At 38.2% G+C, this 14,757-nt stretch overlaps 1 protein-coding gene across 5 annotated transcripts in view; it reads right to left on the bottom strand.

The window, feature by feature from the left end:
* Positions 1-1,567: 1,567 nt before the first annotated feature.
* Positions 1,568-14,757, bottom strand: part of IL15 (interleukin 15) — an 80,133-nt gene continuing 66,943 nt past the window's right edge. For all 5 annotated transcript variants that reach the window (XM_047718519.1, XM_047718518.1, XM_047718521.1 and 2 more), the window contains 5 exons: positions 14,461-14,558; positions 13,266-13,350; positions 6,962-7,006; positions 5,019-5,156; positions 1,568-2,566 (listed from right to left, as the gene is read on the bottom strand). In XM_047718519.1, coding sequence (XP_047574475.1) covers positions 2,459-2,566; positions 5,019-5,156; positions 6,962-7,006; positions 13,266-13,350; positions 14,461-14,558 — 474 coding nt within the window. In that variant the 3' untranslated portion in view covers positions 1,568-2,458. The remainder of the gene's footprint in view (positions 2,567-5,018; positions 5,157-6,961; positions 7,007-13,265; positions 13,351-14,460; positions 14,559-14,757) is intronic.

Genomic DNA, 14,757 nt, shown 5'->3' with positions numbered 1-14,757 from the left:
TTGACTTTACGAGCCTCTGAATTTGCTGGACGGAAAGAGTAACACATCAAAACACATAGAAGCTCCTCTCACAGGAGTAATAGCAGCAAAAGAAAAGAATTCCATCGATTCTCTGTTCTAAGGTAAAAACTGAAAGTATGTAAAACTAGGCTTGTGACTGGGTTTTAACAATCTCTGGACTCACAGATTATGTGTTGGTTCAGTTTACATTTCCATGTCTTCTGCCTTCTAACCCATTTTTTGCTTATTGCCAGGGAGAGTGTAGAAATGATATTCTCTCATATATCTTTTTCTTCATTTGAAATTTTAAAGAGGTAACAAGACTGTAAACCTAATTTTTATTAGGCTTGCCTTTGCTATTTGAGCTTCTAAATCTATGGATTTGTGCTTTCTTTATTATATGTAACATAAGGCAAATGCTTTCAGCATTTAGGGCAATAGGTGAGATAAAAACAATGTGTTCTAGTCTGCACAAATAACATTAGGCTGACTAATTAAGGAGGACAGTTCAAGAAGGAAAAACTCTGAACACAAATGAGAAACTCATCTTGTTAAGAATTCAGGCCTGAACAATAAAATTTAGGTTGTTTTACATAATTCTTTTCTTCAGTTAGCTAAGAATGTATAAGGAGCTGTACCTCTATGCCTTGAGTTCCTTAAGATTAACTGAAGTGACCCAGACTAATTAACTAATGTGGGAGGAATTCCAATTGAACACTGGAAAATGCCAAATTTTAAACCCACCTGTGTTTGCCCATATAACCAGAATGGATCATTGGTTACTAAAAGATACTTTTGGTGTTATGGCTGCCATTATGATTTTCCTTTCCCATCCCAGCAGACACGGGAAGGAGGCTAACTTTTGTTAAAGGATTAGATTGTCAACTTATAGTTAAAAATGGTGCATTTTTCCTATTCTCCATCAATAGAGAAGCTATGAAGAAAAAAAATGAAAGGTAGATTTTTAAAAATCCATTTTGGATGAAATTAAAACAAGCAAAAAAACACCTTGCCACAATCGCAATCCCTAAACTTTCAAGTGTGGCTGTCAAATACTATTTGTCTGGACCGATGTCAGGAACAAACTGATAGCTGACACAAGACTCTTCAAAAGTCAAATAGGGGGCGCCTGGGTGGCTCAGTGGGTTAAGCCGCTGCCTTCGGCTCAGGTCATGATCCCAGGTCCTGGGTTCGAGCCCCGCATCGGGCTCTCTGCTCAGCAGGGAGCCTGCTTCCTCCTCTCTCTCTGCCTGCCTCTCTGCCTACTTGTGATTTCTCTCTGTCAAATAAATAAATAAAATCTTAAAAAAAAAAAGTCAAATAGGATGTAGATTTCTCCAAAACTATCTCAAAAGAAATGTTTAAGCATACGTTGACTAGAGCAATGATATACATGAGCATGGACAGGGTACTGGAGGATAAAAGAATGTTTCGATAGAGAATTAGTTCATATTGTGAAATGAAGCAAAATCAAACTCGTAGGACATCAATTCCTACCCTTTAGCCCCTCAGTGAAAAACGCCACAAGAGAATCAGGTGAAAGAAATTGTGAGAGGAGACAAAAATATTTCATTTTAGTCATAGTTTTATTTTAAAAAAGTTGTAAATTTCAGACAGTATAGTGCAAAAATATATAAACAATTATTTTATGTCAGATAATGTTGGCTCTAACAAATCAACAGTTTTTTTTTTTTATTATACAAACATGGCAAAAAAAAGTGAAAATAAAACACTTGCACTCAGGAAAGCATGAAATATTAACATCATTACAACCATGAGTTCTCTATACATGATTCTACCTACCAGTGAAGGTTTATTATTACCATTCCCACCCAAGATTTACTGATGCATCATACATACCAGGTTCGTGCACTGTCTTTAGTAACAGGTGTTTTTGATATCAATAACTATGTTGCAGATAAAGCACCTGTTCCGCACCTATTTCTCCTTCCTCATTGGGAGTCAATTCTTCCTCCTTGTGGGACACCCACTGGAGAGGTGAGTGAAGGCTGGTGGTTAGGGGTTCCTAACTGGCTGGAGCACACAGCTGACCTTCCCCAGTGGTGCTCAGGCCCACCAGCTGTGTAATTCCCCTCTTGCCCTTGAAGGAATGTCCCCTATGTCCTTACAAGGGGTAAATATCAGTGCAATTTCAAAGGATAAAGTAGGTACATAGTTTTATTCAATACTTTATATTATGCCACAAATATGCACAACTTCAATAATAAATTAAGAATAAGTGAACAAAATAAGTATGAGGACAGTTTATAGACACCACGTAATTCAATGCCATTTTTCGCCTTCATTTCCAAGAGTTCATCTAATTCAAGATTCTCGATTATCCTCTTGTTAGAAAAACTGGTTTGGGCAGCCCATGTGAACTGCAGAAGGTTTCACTGCTTTAAGTCCTGGGAAGATGTTTGTTAATAGCAGACATGCTGAAGAGGATCAGTTACAATCAAGAATTATAGAACATTTGTACAATATGTAAAAAACTCCGAAAAAATTCTTTAATATTTTTCTCCTCCAGTTCCTCACATTCTTTGCATCCCGTTTCAGTTATGTTCTGCCAAATAAAAAGAAAGGATTAGATGGGAAAGTCTACTGTATCTCTTTCCTGGGAATATCACATCATTTGAACCACATTCTGAGGTCTTGAGACATGAACACTTTGGCAAATTAATATCATGGTAGGAGGAACCACTGGAAAAGGGAACTGGGAGATTTGATTGAGGTTTATTTTTCCTATAATAGGTTAAAGACATTGGAAAAATAAGCCATGGCTTTCTGACCATGGAATTCCTGCTGAGCGCCCTTGAGTGGTCATTTACTCTTCTGGTCATCTACCCCAGCATCACATCCATGCCTCCCCACACGGCACGCAGGGGCCTTGAAGTGTCCCTCGCCTGTTTCTCTCACCTATCCCCATCACCTCAAAGGACATAGCCTAAGTACACTGAGCTCATGCCTTTCGCCCCACGCATACACATCATGCTATTAGCTACGCTGCCGTGTTGGCTTTTCTATCTGTATGTCTCTCATCGCTATTTTAGCTACCATTACCCAGGTGGAGATCACTCAGGTTCTGTCTCCACCGGGAAGGCATTCCTGAACCGAGGAGTTCCCCAGGCTGGGCTAAATGTTCCATCCCTACATTCTCAGACCTCCCTCTTCTCACATCATTTATTATATTGATATTAGGGAGTTTCATGCTTTTTATGCTACTATTCTCTAGGCTTTTCTAAGAACGCAAAGCCACACAGTTTTGTTTCCCTAGCATTTAGCATAGGGCCTAGCACATGGTGGTCACCTAGTCATTACCAGTTGAATTGAACTATTTAGGTAAAGATCAGAAGTTGTAATTCAAACAGTTTCATGGCCAACTAGAATCTTCCAAATGCAGTCATCACAAATAAACTATTTAGAGATCGTCTGAACCATGAAAGCCATACCAGCAAAAACCAAAAATTAGATTTTACATCCATTAAGCGTTTGAAATTCAGATTCACCAACATTTATCAAGCACATACTCTATGCCAGGCACTGTCATATTCCATATAGCACTGTCCTCCTGGAAAATCATCATGTCAGCCGACAAAGCAGAGATATTCACATCATGCATCTCAGTTGACATAATCAATGAAATTCTCAGACTGTACAGCCTGCCCTCTCCTTCCGCTAGATGTGCAGAACACACCACATCACAGTCACAGTGACCGTGACCATGGTCATCAAGAGCTCACCAGGGATGTTGTTAGGAGTTATCTGTTGCTTGGTTCAGCCTTTCTACCAATAACACAGGAATAACGTATCACAAGAGTATTTTAAAGATCAGTATGTTCATTTCATAAATACATCAAGTGTCTAGAATATGCCAGGCAATGCTTGGGGAGTTGGGATACAGCACTGAAGAAAAAAAAATACAGCACAAAAATAACTGCCCCTTTGAAAATGGCATTCAAATAGGGAAAAGCAGACAAAAGCCATTAAGGAAAATGTCAACTTGTGGGGCATGCAGACAAGGGGATGGGACGTGGGAATGGAGCACTGAGAAGGTGACATTTCAGCAAAGACCTAGAGCAACCTGGCATGTTTCGGGCACATCCACAGCGTCTAGCCATCCTAGCTGAGGAGCTCCATAGTTTTCAGTCGCCTCTGCCTAAACACCCTTCCTGGGAGATAAGGCTCATTCCCTCTCGTCCTGGTTTGGTAGAGAAATCTCTAAGGCGGAATCCCAGCCCTCTTACCTGCCTTCCTTTTGGCCACTGGAATTAATAAATAACTGAGCTATTACTCATTCCTTTCCGATTGCTTTATTTATGCTTTACTTTATGGTGGATCCCTTAAGAGCAGAGACCGATTTGGGCATGGCCCCAATTCTCCTTGAATTATTAACATTTTATGACTATCCTATTGCAGCACTTGTCCTGCCAGTGGGGAAGAAGACAATCCCCCGAAGTGAAACTGCTTGGGTATGAATCCTGGCTCCCTCTTCCACCAACTGTGCTAACTGGAGGAAGTGATTTCAAGCCCCGAGCGCTCCAATTTCTTCAACCTTAAAACAGACACAAGGATAACTATCTCACAGATTTATTGTGAGGACGCAAGGAATTACCCCATTGCCGCTGAAGAGAGGTGTTGTCTGGCATAGAGTAATAACCGGATAAATGCGAATTGCCAGTCGTGATGCAAAACACTTAACTACGTAATTAGATTCATGTCTCTGCACTGCACCTGGGGACGAACACCTCGAGGGCAATGACCTCCCTGGTTCACCAGTGTCCCTCTTGCCCCAAAGTGCACCGCCTGGTGTCATGCAGTAAATGTCCATTGAGTAAACTGGTGAGCTACGTCAGGGCTGTGCCCATGGTAGTGATGGCGGCCACTCCACCGGCATGAACTCCCTCTCCCAAGAATGTCCCCAGAGGATCTGCTTGTCCCTTACATCCAGCCAATGACCTCACCCAACCAAGCCATAATCATCAGACAAAGCTCCATCCAACTAGTGGAAAACTCACCGCATTAGAAGATAAACTACTGTTTGCTAGGATGATAATGTTAGGTATTGTTTCATTAAGGTCAGGATGACTGAACTCAAGCAAAATAACACGTAACTCCAGGAGAAAGCACTTCATCGCTGTGACTTTGCAGCGGGGCTAAAAATAGAGTTACAGAGAATCATTGTGAAAAAAAACAATGATCTTTCTGTTATTCATGTTTACATAGATGTAATTTTGATTTTTTAAAAAAGTCAACCCAAATACTTTATAAAGAAACCCAATCTCCCTAAGAAGTTTTGCATAGGAGACAGTTTTTTTTTTTTTCTTTTTTGGCTTTGAAATCAAATCCCAAACAAACTGACAACAAAACAATCTACGAGGATGGTGATATTATATGGAAGAGCGAACATAAGTCTAGAAAACAGAAATAATAGGCTATTTTTTCTCACTGAGAACATTTCCTCTTTGTAAAAGGGTGATAATACCAGCCTGAGACTCTCCAAACATTAGTATGTCTAGTGCACTGAAAGAATTTTTAGAATCAGATTGTGTTGTTAACATTTTAAACAGTGATAGCTGCTGATCTTGCTATTTCTGCAAGTTCCGAAGTTCCAGAAGCAGAAGTGACTCCAAGAAATGGATTAGAAAAATCAGCGTCTGAGCACAGCCCTCTCATGGGCTGGCCAAATCAGAAAGACACCTTCGGATACCACAGGAGTATGTTTCCCACAACGCTTACTTGAACGAAAGCCTAAACTTCAAAGAAACATTGATGACTGTTTGGAGGTTTGACCATGGCTTGTTTGACCTTCTGTTCTCACTGCCTCACACAGTGCCTGGGACCCAGCAGGCACCCCACAGGAGCTGCCCAGGGTTGAAAGGTAAATGCTGCCCCATATAGATAGATAGACAGACAGAGAGAAAGAGAGATAAAATAATAGATACATAGATAGATAGATAAAACAGGTTCAGAAATGTTTAGTGACTTCTAAGGTAACACGCTAGGAAGAGGCTGAATCAGAGTTTAAATTTCAAACACAGCTTCTTTCTATAACCCATGAGTTACAAGGTTATCTTCTTTCAATTAAAAAAAAAGCAATCTCGGGAGTTTGGGTGGTTAATTGACTTCTCTCTACTTTGGGAAAATGGAAAGCATGCTGAAGCCAAAGAGGCAGCCAATTTTTATGTGTAGTAGCACTAGCTAAGTGGTTGATGAAAGTATGTTTTTTTCTAGTTTGCGGTGAAGGCTTCCTCCCAAAGCTAAGAAAGTCTTCACAGGAGCAATATCTATTTCAGAGAGGTCCTAACTGAACACTAATTGAGAGTGGACTCATGGTTCTCCACACACACACGTAGAGTTTATTTCCGATGAGGTGACACGCCTTCGGCAATGTCAAGATATTAATGAGACAAGTTCAAGATCATTTATGAATTCTGATAGGTTTTATGAGTTGTGTTTATTTCTTTTCTCACATAGAGGGTAAGCAGCCAGAATCCTTTTCTGACAATTGTAGAGATTCATTCAAAATCTAGAATGTGGATGCATTTAAGCGATTTGTAGAAAATTTGATTAAGGGTTGTAATACACTACAGCATTGGAAAGGACAGATAGGGTGGATAGTTTTAAATTCAATCAGTTAACCCGATTTTGTATTTAATTGCATCATGATCTAATTGCATCACAAAACTTATAATATATTTTGTTTGACATTGATGGAAAAGGCTGTTTTATATTTTGATTTGGTACCATTATGATGGTACCAGCAACTCTATAGCTCTTTGTCCCCAAGTCCCACAACCTCAACAATTACTTACAAAATTCATTGATCATATGTTGTCAGAACACACCAAAAGTCAGATTTAAAAATTATACACCCTTCAGTAAATTTATGAAAGTATGCTTCTTCAACTTTTGAAAACTGGAAAAAATAGCAATTTTCAAAAAAATAAACTATACTCACATGAGCATCACTTTCAGTATATAAAGTGGTATCAATATGTATAGACTGAAAGGAAACAAAATTAGACAATATGAAAAACTATGCCCTGCTTTAGATATAGTGAGAACAAACTACTGAAAACATTAAAGTAAGCTTTTTAAATTATTTTTTAATTTTGAGACAATTTCAGATTCATATGCAACTCTAAGAGCAAACAGAGATCCTGTGTCCCCTTCGCCATTCCCCCAGCAATAATACCATGCATAACCGTAGTACGATATCACCACCAGGAAACTGACATTGATACAATCCACACGCCTTGTTCAGATCTCACCAGTTTGAGGTGCACTAAATGTGTGTGTGCAGTTCTACTCAATTTTATCAGAGGTGTAAATTCATGTAATCACCTCCACAATTATAGTTACCTCACCATTAAAATCCTCCTTGTACTATTTTATAGCTCAAACCACCTTTCTTTCTTTCTTTTTTTAAATTAACATGTAATGTATTATTTGTTTCAGGAGTACAGGTCTGTGAATCATCAATCTTACACAATTCACAGCATTCACCATAGCACATACCCTCCCCAATGTCCATCCCCCAGCCACCCCATCTCTTCCACCCCCCTCCCCTCCAGCAACCCTCAGTTTGTTTCCTGAGATGAAGAGTCTCTTATGATATGTCTCCCTCTCTGGTTTCATCTTGTTTCATTTTTCCCTGATTTCCCCTATGATCTTCTGTCTTATTTCTCAAATCCCTCATATCAGTGAGATCATATAATTCTCTTTGTCTGATGGACTTATTTCGCTTAGCATAATACCCTCTAGTTCCAACCACCTTGTTGCAAATGGCAACGTTTCGCTTCTTTTGATGGCTGCATAGTATTCCACTGTGTGTATGTGCATGTGTGTGTATATATGTATGTGTGTGTGTATGTGTATGTATGTATACAGATCTATATCTATATCTATATATCACATCTTCTTTATCCATTCATCTGTTGACAGACAGATGGGCTCTTTCCATAGTTTGGCTATTTTGGACATTGCTGCTATAAACATTCAGGTGCACATGCCCCTTCGGATCACTACATTTGTATCTTTAGGGCAAACCACCTTTCTTAACACACATTCCAACCTCCACCTTTCTAATCCCTGGCAACCACTTCTCTCCTCTGCATTGCTGTATCGTTTCAAAAATGTTGTATTAGTGGACTCATATAGTATATAACTGTTTGAGATTGGCCTTTTGAATACACTATTTTTTGAGCAGTTCTAGCTTTATAGAACATGAAGAGAAACTACAGAAAGTTCCCATATATACCCTGCCCCCGGCCCCAGTTTCTCCTGTTATTAATATCTTGCATTTGCATGGTACGTCTATTACAACTGAGGAGTCGGTATTGATACATTTGTAACAAACGTCCAGAGATTGCTTTGGGATTCAGCCTTGGTGCTGTAAGTCCTGAGTTTTAACAAGTATATAATGACATATACCCACCATTACAGTATCATTTGCAATAGTTGCTTTACCACAAAGATCACCTGTGTTCCATCTATTCATCTCTCCTTTTCCCCTGACCCCTGGAAATTTCCCACTGATGTTTTTGCTGTATCCATAGTTTTACCTTTTCCAGAAAGATATATAGTTGGAACCACAGTATGTAGCCTTTTTAGATTGGCTTCTTTCACTTCACGGATCCGCTTTTGACGTTTCTCTGTGTCTTTTCACGTCTAGAAGCTCATTTATTTTATTGCCGGATAATATTCTATCGTCCGGATGGAGGTACCACAGTTAGCCTATTCAGATCAGCTTTTTTTCACCCAGCATAAGAATACTCTGGAGATCTGTCCAACTTGTTGTATCAGTAATTCTTTCCTTGTATTCGCTCAGTATTGTTCCTTGATATAACGTACGACAGTTTATATTCATCCATTCAAGGGAATTTCGTCGTTTTCAGTTCTTAGGTATTACAAATAAAGGTCTATGAACATTCATGTGCCTGTATTTGTGTGGACATGAGTTTGCATTTCTCTGATATAAATGTTGAGGAGTGCAACTGTTGGATCATATGGCGAATGCATGTTTTATTTTATAAAAAACAGTCAAGCTATTTTAAAGGAGCTGTAAATTCTTATATCCTCATCAAAAATATGTGTGACCCAGTTTCTCCACCATTCCTTGCCAGCATTCAGCATTATTACTACTTTTTAATTTAAATATTCTTATAAGTGCATGGTGATGTTACTGTGGCTTTACTTTGCATTCTCTAAATAATGGATAGCCATTTATTGACATTTTCTCCCAGAAAAAGATATTCATATTTATAATTTCTTCATTTCTAATCTGCATACTTTTGTTCTTTTTCTTGACTTGCCAATTTAGCTCAAATTCCAAGATTGTGTTGAATAAGAGTGGTGAGAGATGACATATTTGTCTGGTTTCTAATCTTAGGGGGAAAACATTTAGTCTTTCTCCATTAAGTATGATGGTAGTTCTAGGTTTTTGTACATGCTCTAAATCAAGTTGAGAAAGTTACTTCTCTTTCCTTGTTTGCTGAGGAATTTTACTAGGAATCGGTATATTCTTAAAATGCTTTTCCTCCATCAATTGATCCAATCATATGATAACCTACTTTAAGATTTTTTTTTTTTTATTTGACAGAGAGAAATCACAAGTAGGCAGAGAGGCAGGCAGAGAGAGAGGAGGAAGCAGGCTCCCTGCTGAGCAGAAAGCCCGATGCGGGGCTCGAACCCAGGACCTGGGATCATGACCTGAGCCGAAGGCAGCGGCTTAACCCACTGAGCCACCCAGGCGCCCCTGATAACCTACTTTAGCCTGTTGATAAGGTGGATTACAGAGACTGACTTCCCAAATAGTAAGCATGTCTTGCATACCTGGAATAAATCCCATTTGTCATGGTATATAATTCTTTTAATACACTGCTGGATTTTATTCGCTATTTTATTGAGAATTTCTGCATCCAAGTTTATTAGAAGTATCCGTCGCTTTCTCTTTTGGTATCATCTTTGCCTGGTTTTAGCATCAGGGTAACACTTGCTTAAGTGAGTTAGAAAGTTTTTCTTCTTCTATTTTTGGAATAGATTGTAATAGATCTATTTTGGAAGAGATTGTAAAATCTGGGTTAATGTTTCTTTGTTTGGTAGAATGCTCCAGTGAAACCAGGTGGGCCTAGGAATTCTTTCTGGGGAGATTATTTCTGGTGAATTCAGTGCCTTTAATGGTTATAGTAGTTTGGTGATTGTTTATTTCATCTTCATTACATTTTAGTAGTTTGTGGTTTTTGAGAAATTGGTCCATTTCCTTCAAGTTGTCAAATTTAGAGGATAAAGTTGTTTATAGCTTTTTTTATTATCCTCTGAATATCTGCAGATTCTGTAGTAATAGCCTCTAATTTCAGTTCTGATATTAATGGTTTATGTCATTTCTTTTTTAATCTTTGTCAGTTTTTCTAAAGGTTTATCAATTTTATTGATTTTCCCCCAAATAATGAGTGTTATGTTTCATTAAGTTTCCCTATTATTTTTCTGATTACAATTTCATTAATTTCTGCTCTTATCTTTACTTTTTTCCTTCCTTATGCTTGTGTTAAGTTTATTTTGCTCTTCTCTTTCCAGTTTTTTGAGGTGGGAACCTCAATTGTTGATCTGAGATCTTTCCTCTTTCTTAATATAACTATTTGGTTTTATAAATTTCCTTCTCAGTAATGCTTTCTCTGAATCCCACAGATCTTGATGTGTTGTATTTTCATTTTCATTCAAGTCTATGTACTGTTTTATATCCTGTGAGATTTAATCTTTGACCCACGGAATATTTAGAAGTATATTATTTAATTTCCAAGTGTTTGGAGATCTTCCTGCTCTATTTGTGTGATTGACTTCTACATGATTCCACTGTGGTCAAAGAACACACTCTGCATGATTTCAATTCTGATAAATTTGTTAAAGTGTGTTTTATGGCCCATGATACCATTAGTCTTGGTGAACAGTGCCTGAAAAAAATACCAATTCCTCGTCGGTGGGTGAAGTGTTTTATCGATGTAAATTAAATATTGTTGGATGACTGTGTAGTCCGGTTCTTCTATATTCTTTCTGATTTTCTGTCTTGTCATTCAGTTTGTTCCTTAGGAGGTGGTGAAGTCCTCAACTATAATTGTGAAATTGCCTCTTTCTCCTCTCAGTTTGATTAGTTTTAGCATCCTGTATTTTGAGGCTTTGCTATTTGGTGTGTACACATTTAAGATCACATTTTCCTGGTGGATTAATCTCTCACCATTTTGTAATGTATCTCTTGATCCTAGTAGTTTTACTTGCTATAAAGTCTAGTGATTTTACTTGCTGATATTAGGAGAGTTACGTCTGATTTTTATAATTATTGTGCGTTATGTGTACTGGCTTCCTAGAGCTGCAGTAACAAAATATCAAAATGAGGGCTTAAAACAACAACAGTTTTATTCTCTTATAGCTCTGGAAGTTGGAGGTCCAAAATCAAGATGTCAGGAGGGCCAGGATCCCTCTGAAGGCTCTAGGACAATCCTTCTTTACCTTTCCCAAGTCTCTAGTGACTCAGGCAATCCTGGGCCTTCTGTGGCTTCTAGCTTCATCATTCTATTTTCCTTTGCCTTGTAGCTACCTCCAAGTTCAGGTGGCTTTCTTCCCTGTCACTCTCTCTATGGTCTGTCCTCTCCTTAGAAGGACAGTGAGTCATGGAGTTGGGGTCCAACCCACTCCAGTAGGACCTCACCTTAACTAATTATATTTGCAAAGACCCTATTTCCAAAGAAGGTCACATTTGGAGATTCCAAGTAGACATGATTTTTTTTTTTTTTTTTTGCGGGGGTGGTGGGCAATACTCAACAACCCATTACAATATGGTATATTCTCTCCTCCTTTCAATTTCTACCCACTTATATCATTGTGTTTAAAGTGAATTCCTTGTAGACAGCAAAATATTGGCTTGTTTTTGTTACCAATTTGGCCAATCTCTGTCTTTTACTTGTATTCTCCTTCCTCTCTCCTTCTGAGATGCTAATGCTAAGAATTCTGGATCTTGGGTGCCTGGGTGGCTCAGTTAGTTAGACTTCAGACTTGATTTTGGCTCAGATCATGATCTCAGGGTCATGAGATCAAACCCAGCATTGGGCTCCACGCTCAATACAGAGTCTGCTTGTCCCTCTACCTCTGGTCCTCCCCCCACTCTCCCTCCATCTCTCCCTCTCTCTCTAATAAATAAATTAAAAAAAAATTTTTAAGAGTGCTAGATCTTTTATTATACCAAAGATCCCTGAGGCTTTTTTTTTTCAGTGTGTTTTATATTATTCTGTCTTCAAGTTCACTGTCTTTCCTCTGTCATACTCTTTCTGCTAGTGAATCTCTCCAGTTTGTTTTATATTTCAGTTATTGTATTTTTCAGTTCTGTCATTTCCACTTGGTTCCTTTTACATATTGCATTTCTTTGCTAAGACTTTGTTTTATACAATTGTTTCAAAGGTATCTGTAATTGCTTGTTGGCACATTTTTATGATGGCTCCTTTAAAATCCTTGTCAAGTAATTCCAACATCCAATCCGTCTCAGTTTCAAAGTCTATTTCAGTCATTTCTGAGTCAAGTTGTGATGTTCTTGCTTCTTGGTATAATGAGTGAGTTTCAGCTGTATTCTGGTATTGAACTTTATGTTAGGAGACCCTGGTTCCATTTAAATCTTCTATATCAGCCACCCTGTTTAGGTTTAGGTTTGGACTTCTGTTTATAAGCTGTGGTTCCAATGACAGTATAGCTTTCAGAATCTTTGTGGAGCTAATTTGAAATGCTTGGTTCACTTGGTGCCCCCAGGACTCCCACTAGTCTTTGCTGTGTCACCCATTGTGGTGGAAAGCAATTCCCTGGCTGTAGTGGTCCTCAGTGGGGCTCCTGCTCTCTTTAGCCATGCAGGTTCTGCCAGGCCGGCTGGTGTCTCCAGGTGATGGGGGGTTTCCTAGCCACAGGACAGAGAGCTCGTCCCTGGGTCACACCATGCTCCCTACAAGAGCTGCCAAAGCTGTCCTGTTTCTTTGCTGGAGACTCAAGTCCCTGGACTGTGGTGACAGAGAGCTTTTCATACCAGGCCACTTACAAATTGAGTTTTAAAGATAATTAGGATCTGAAAAGTGTAAGTAAAAGATTTCACTTAAGGATTTGCCAGGCTCATGAATTGCTACAAAAATATTGTTTCAAGTGAGATTTCATGAAGACCGACAGCAGAACACAGGGAGAGGCATACTCCATAGCAATCATACCAGAGAGTTTATGAAAAAATGAGTACTCACTTGAATAATATTGTCAATTTTTTCCAAATCCTTTATTACAAACCCCCAGTTTGCTTCTGTTTTAGGAAGACCTGCACTGATAGAGCTGAAAGCAAAACCAAAGAGCAAAACATTTTGAATGGATATAATAATACTGATGAATATTACTTGATGAATTATACTTGATGAATATTACAGGCAAAAGAGCAATCAAGATTTTTTTTATTTTGATCGGTGAAAAGATAAGTGTTATCCTTGCCTTTGTGCATTCAATAGACTTGTAGATGAATATAAACACCAAATATATATATATATATATATATATATATATAACTCTTGGTATCTGAGGCTAACTTAAAGGCTGACCTACCGGGATTAGGGAAAAACCTAATTTGGAAAGATAACTTATAAATAACCTGGTGTAATTTATCACAATGGAATAAACATAGCACCTGATGTGCCATAGTGCTCAATAACTGTTTTTGAATGAATTGCTAGTTTTCTAGCAGAGGTTCCATTGGACTTTTAAGTCCAATAAATAGGCAAAATTCTTAAAATAAGCAATAATCATTTTCACATACAGGTTTTGATAGTAAGTATTCTTTACCATCTATGTTTCCCTGCACCAAGAAGGCATTAGTAAGGAAAACTGAGCTGAGGGTCATATTACATAACTACAAGCTGGGTGCTTTGGGCCAACTATGTGCAGAGAATTAGCTACATCTGAGAGAGAAGAAAAAAGTTAATAAGCATGGAAGTATATGAATGTATAGTAGGAAGAAAAACCAAAGGCCTAAATAAAGAAAGAAACATTTCAAACTGAAGTAAGATAGGGCTCAGAGGATGGGAGATGTCTGTGTCAGAGATAGATAAAAAAGTAACATGGACAAGCCCTAAATATCTATATTTTACTGCTGTGAAAATCATGTAAGCTATTAATAAGGAATAGGCTTCCAAGTTTAGTTAAATACCAAGAGGTCTAGTTTTTTGGAAGCATAGAGCACTCATTTGGAATATTACCCAAATGCAGAAATGTCCATTTGGGTGTTTATCACACCTACTCAGAATCTCCGTAATCTGCCCTCTCTCGTACCCAAATACTTAGTTCCTAAGGATTTAAGCAAACTGAACACAAACCAGTTTAATAGAGAAGATACTGAAGAACAATGATCATGGCCATTAACATGATGCCATTTATGCTGAAAAATAAACTCACCCCAAAATGAAGACATGAATGCCAGCCTCGGTTAGAAAATGACAATTTAAAAGTAAACACAAGTAGCATTGGATGGAAGTACTTCTCAAATATGTTTTCTGAAAAATATAATCACAGGCAAAGTGGTTAAAACTCTTTTAGTTAAAAAATGATACTTAAAATCATATTTTATCATATTTTTAGATGCCAAAAGGTAATTTTATCACAATTTCAGAATTAATGCTCTTTGTTAGAATTAATGAGGCTAGAATTTATCCTTCTTGCTTTCTCCCCACCTCCAGCTCTGTCTCTTATGTG

The sequence above is a fragment of the Lutra lutra genome, chromosome 2, assembly GCF_902655055.1.
Source record: "Lutra lutra chromosome 2, mLutLut1.2, whole genome shotgun sequence".
Classification (NCBI taxonomy): Eukaryota; Metazoa; Chordata; class Mammalia; order Carnivora; family Mustelidae; genus Lutra; species Lutra lutra.
The sequence above is the reverse complement of the archived record's forward strand: the minus strand, read 5'-3'. Positions and strand labels throughout refer to the sequence as shown.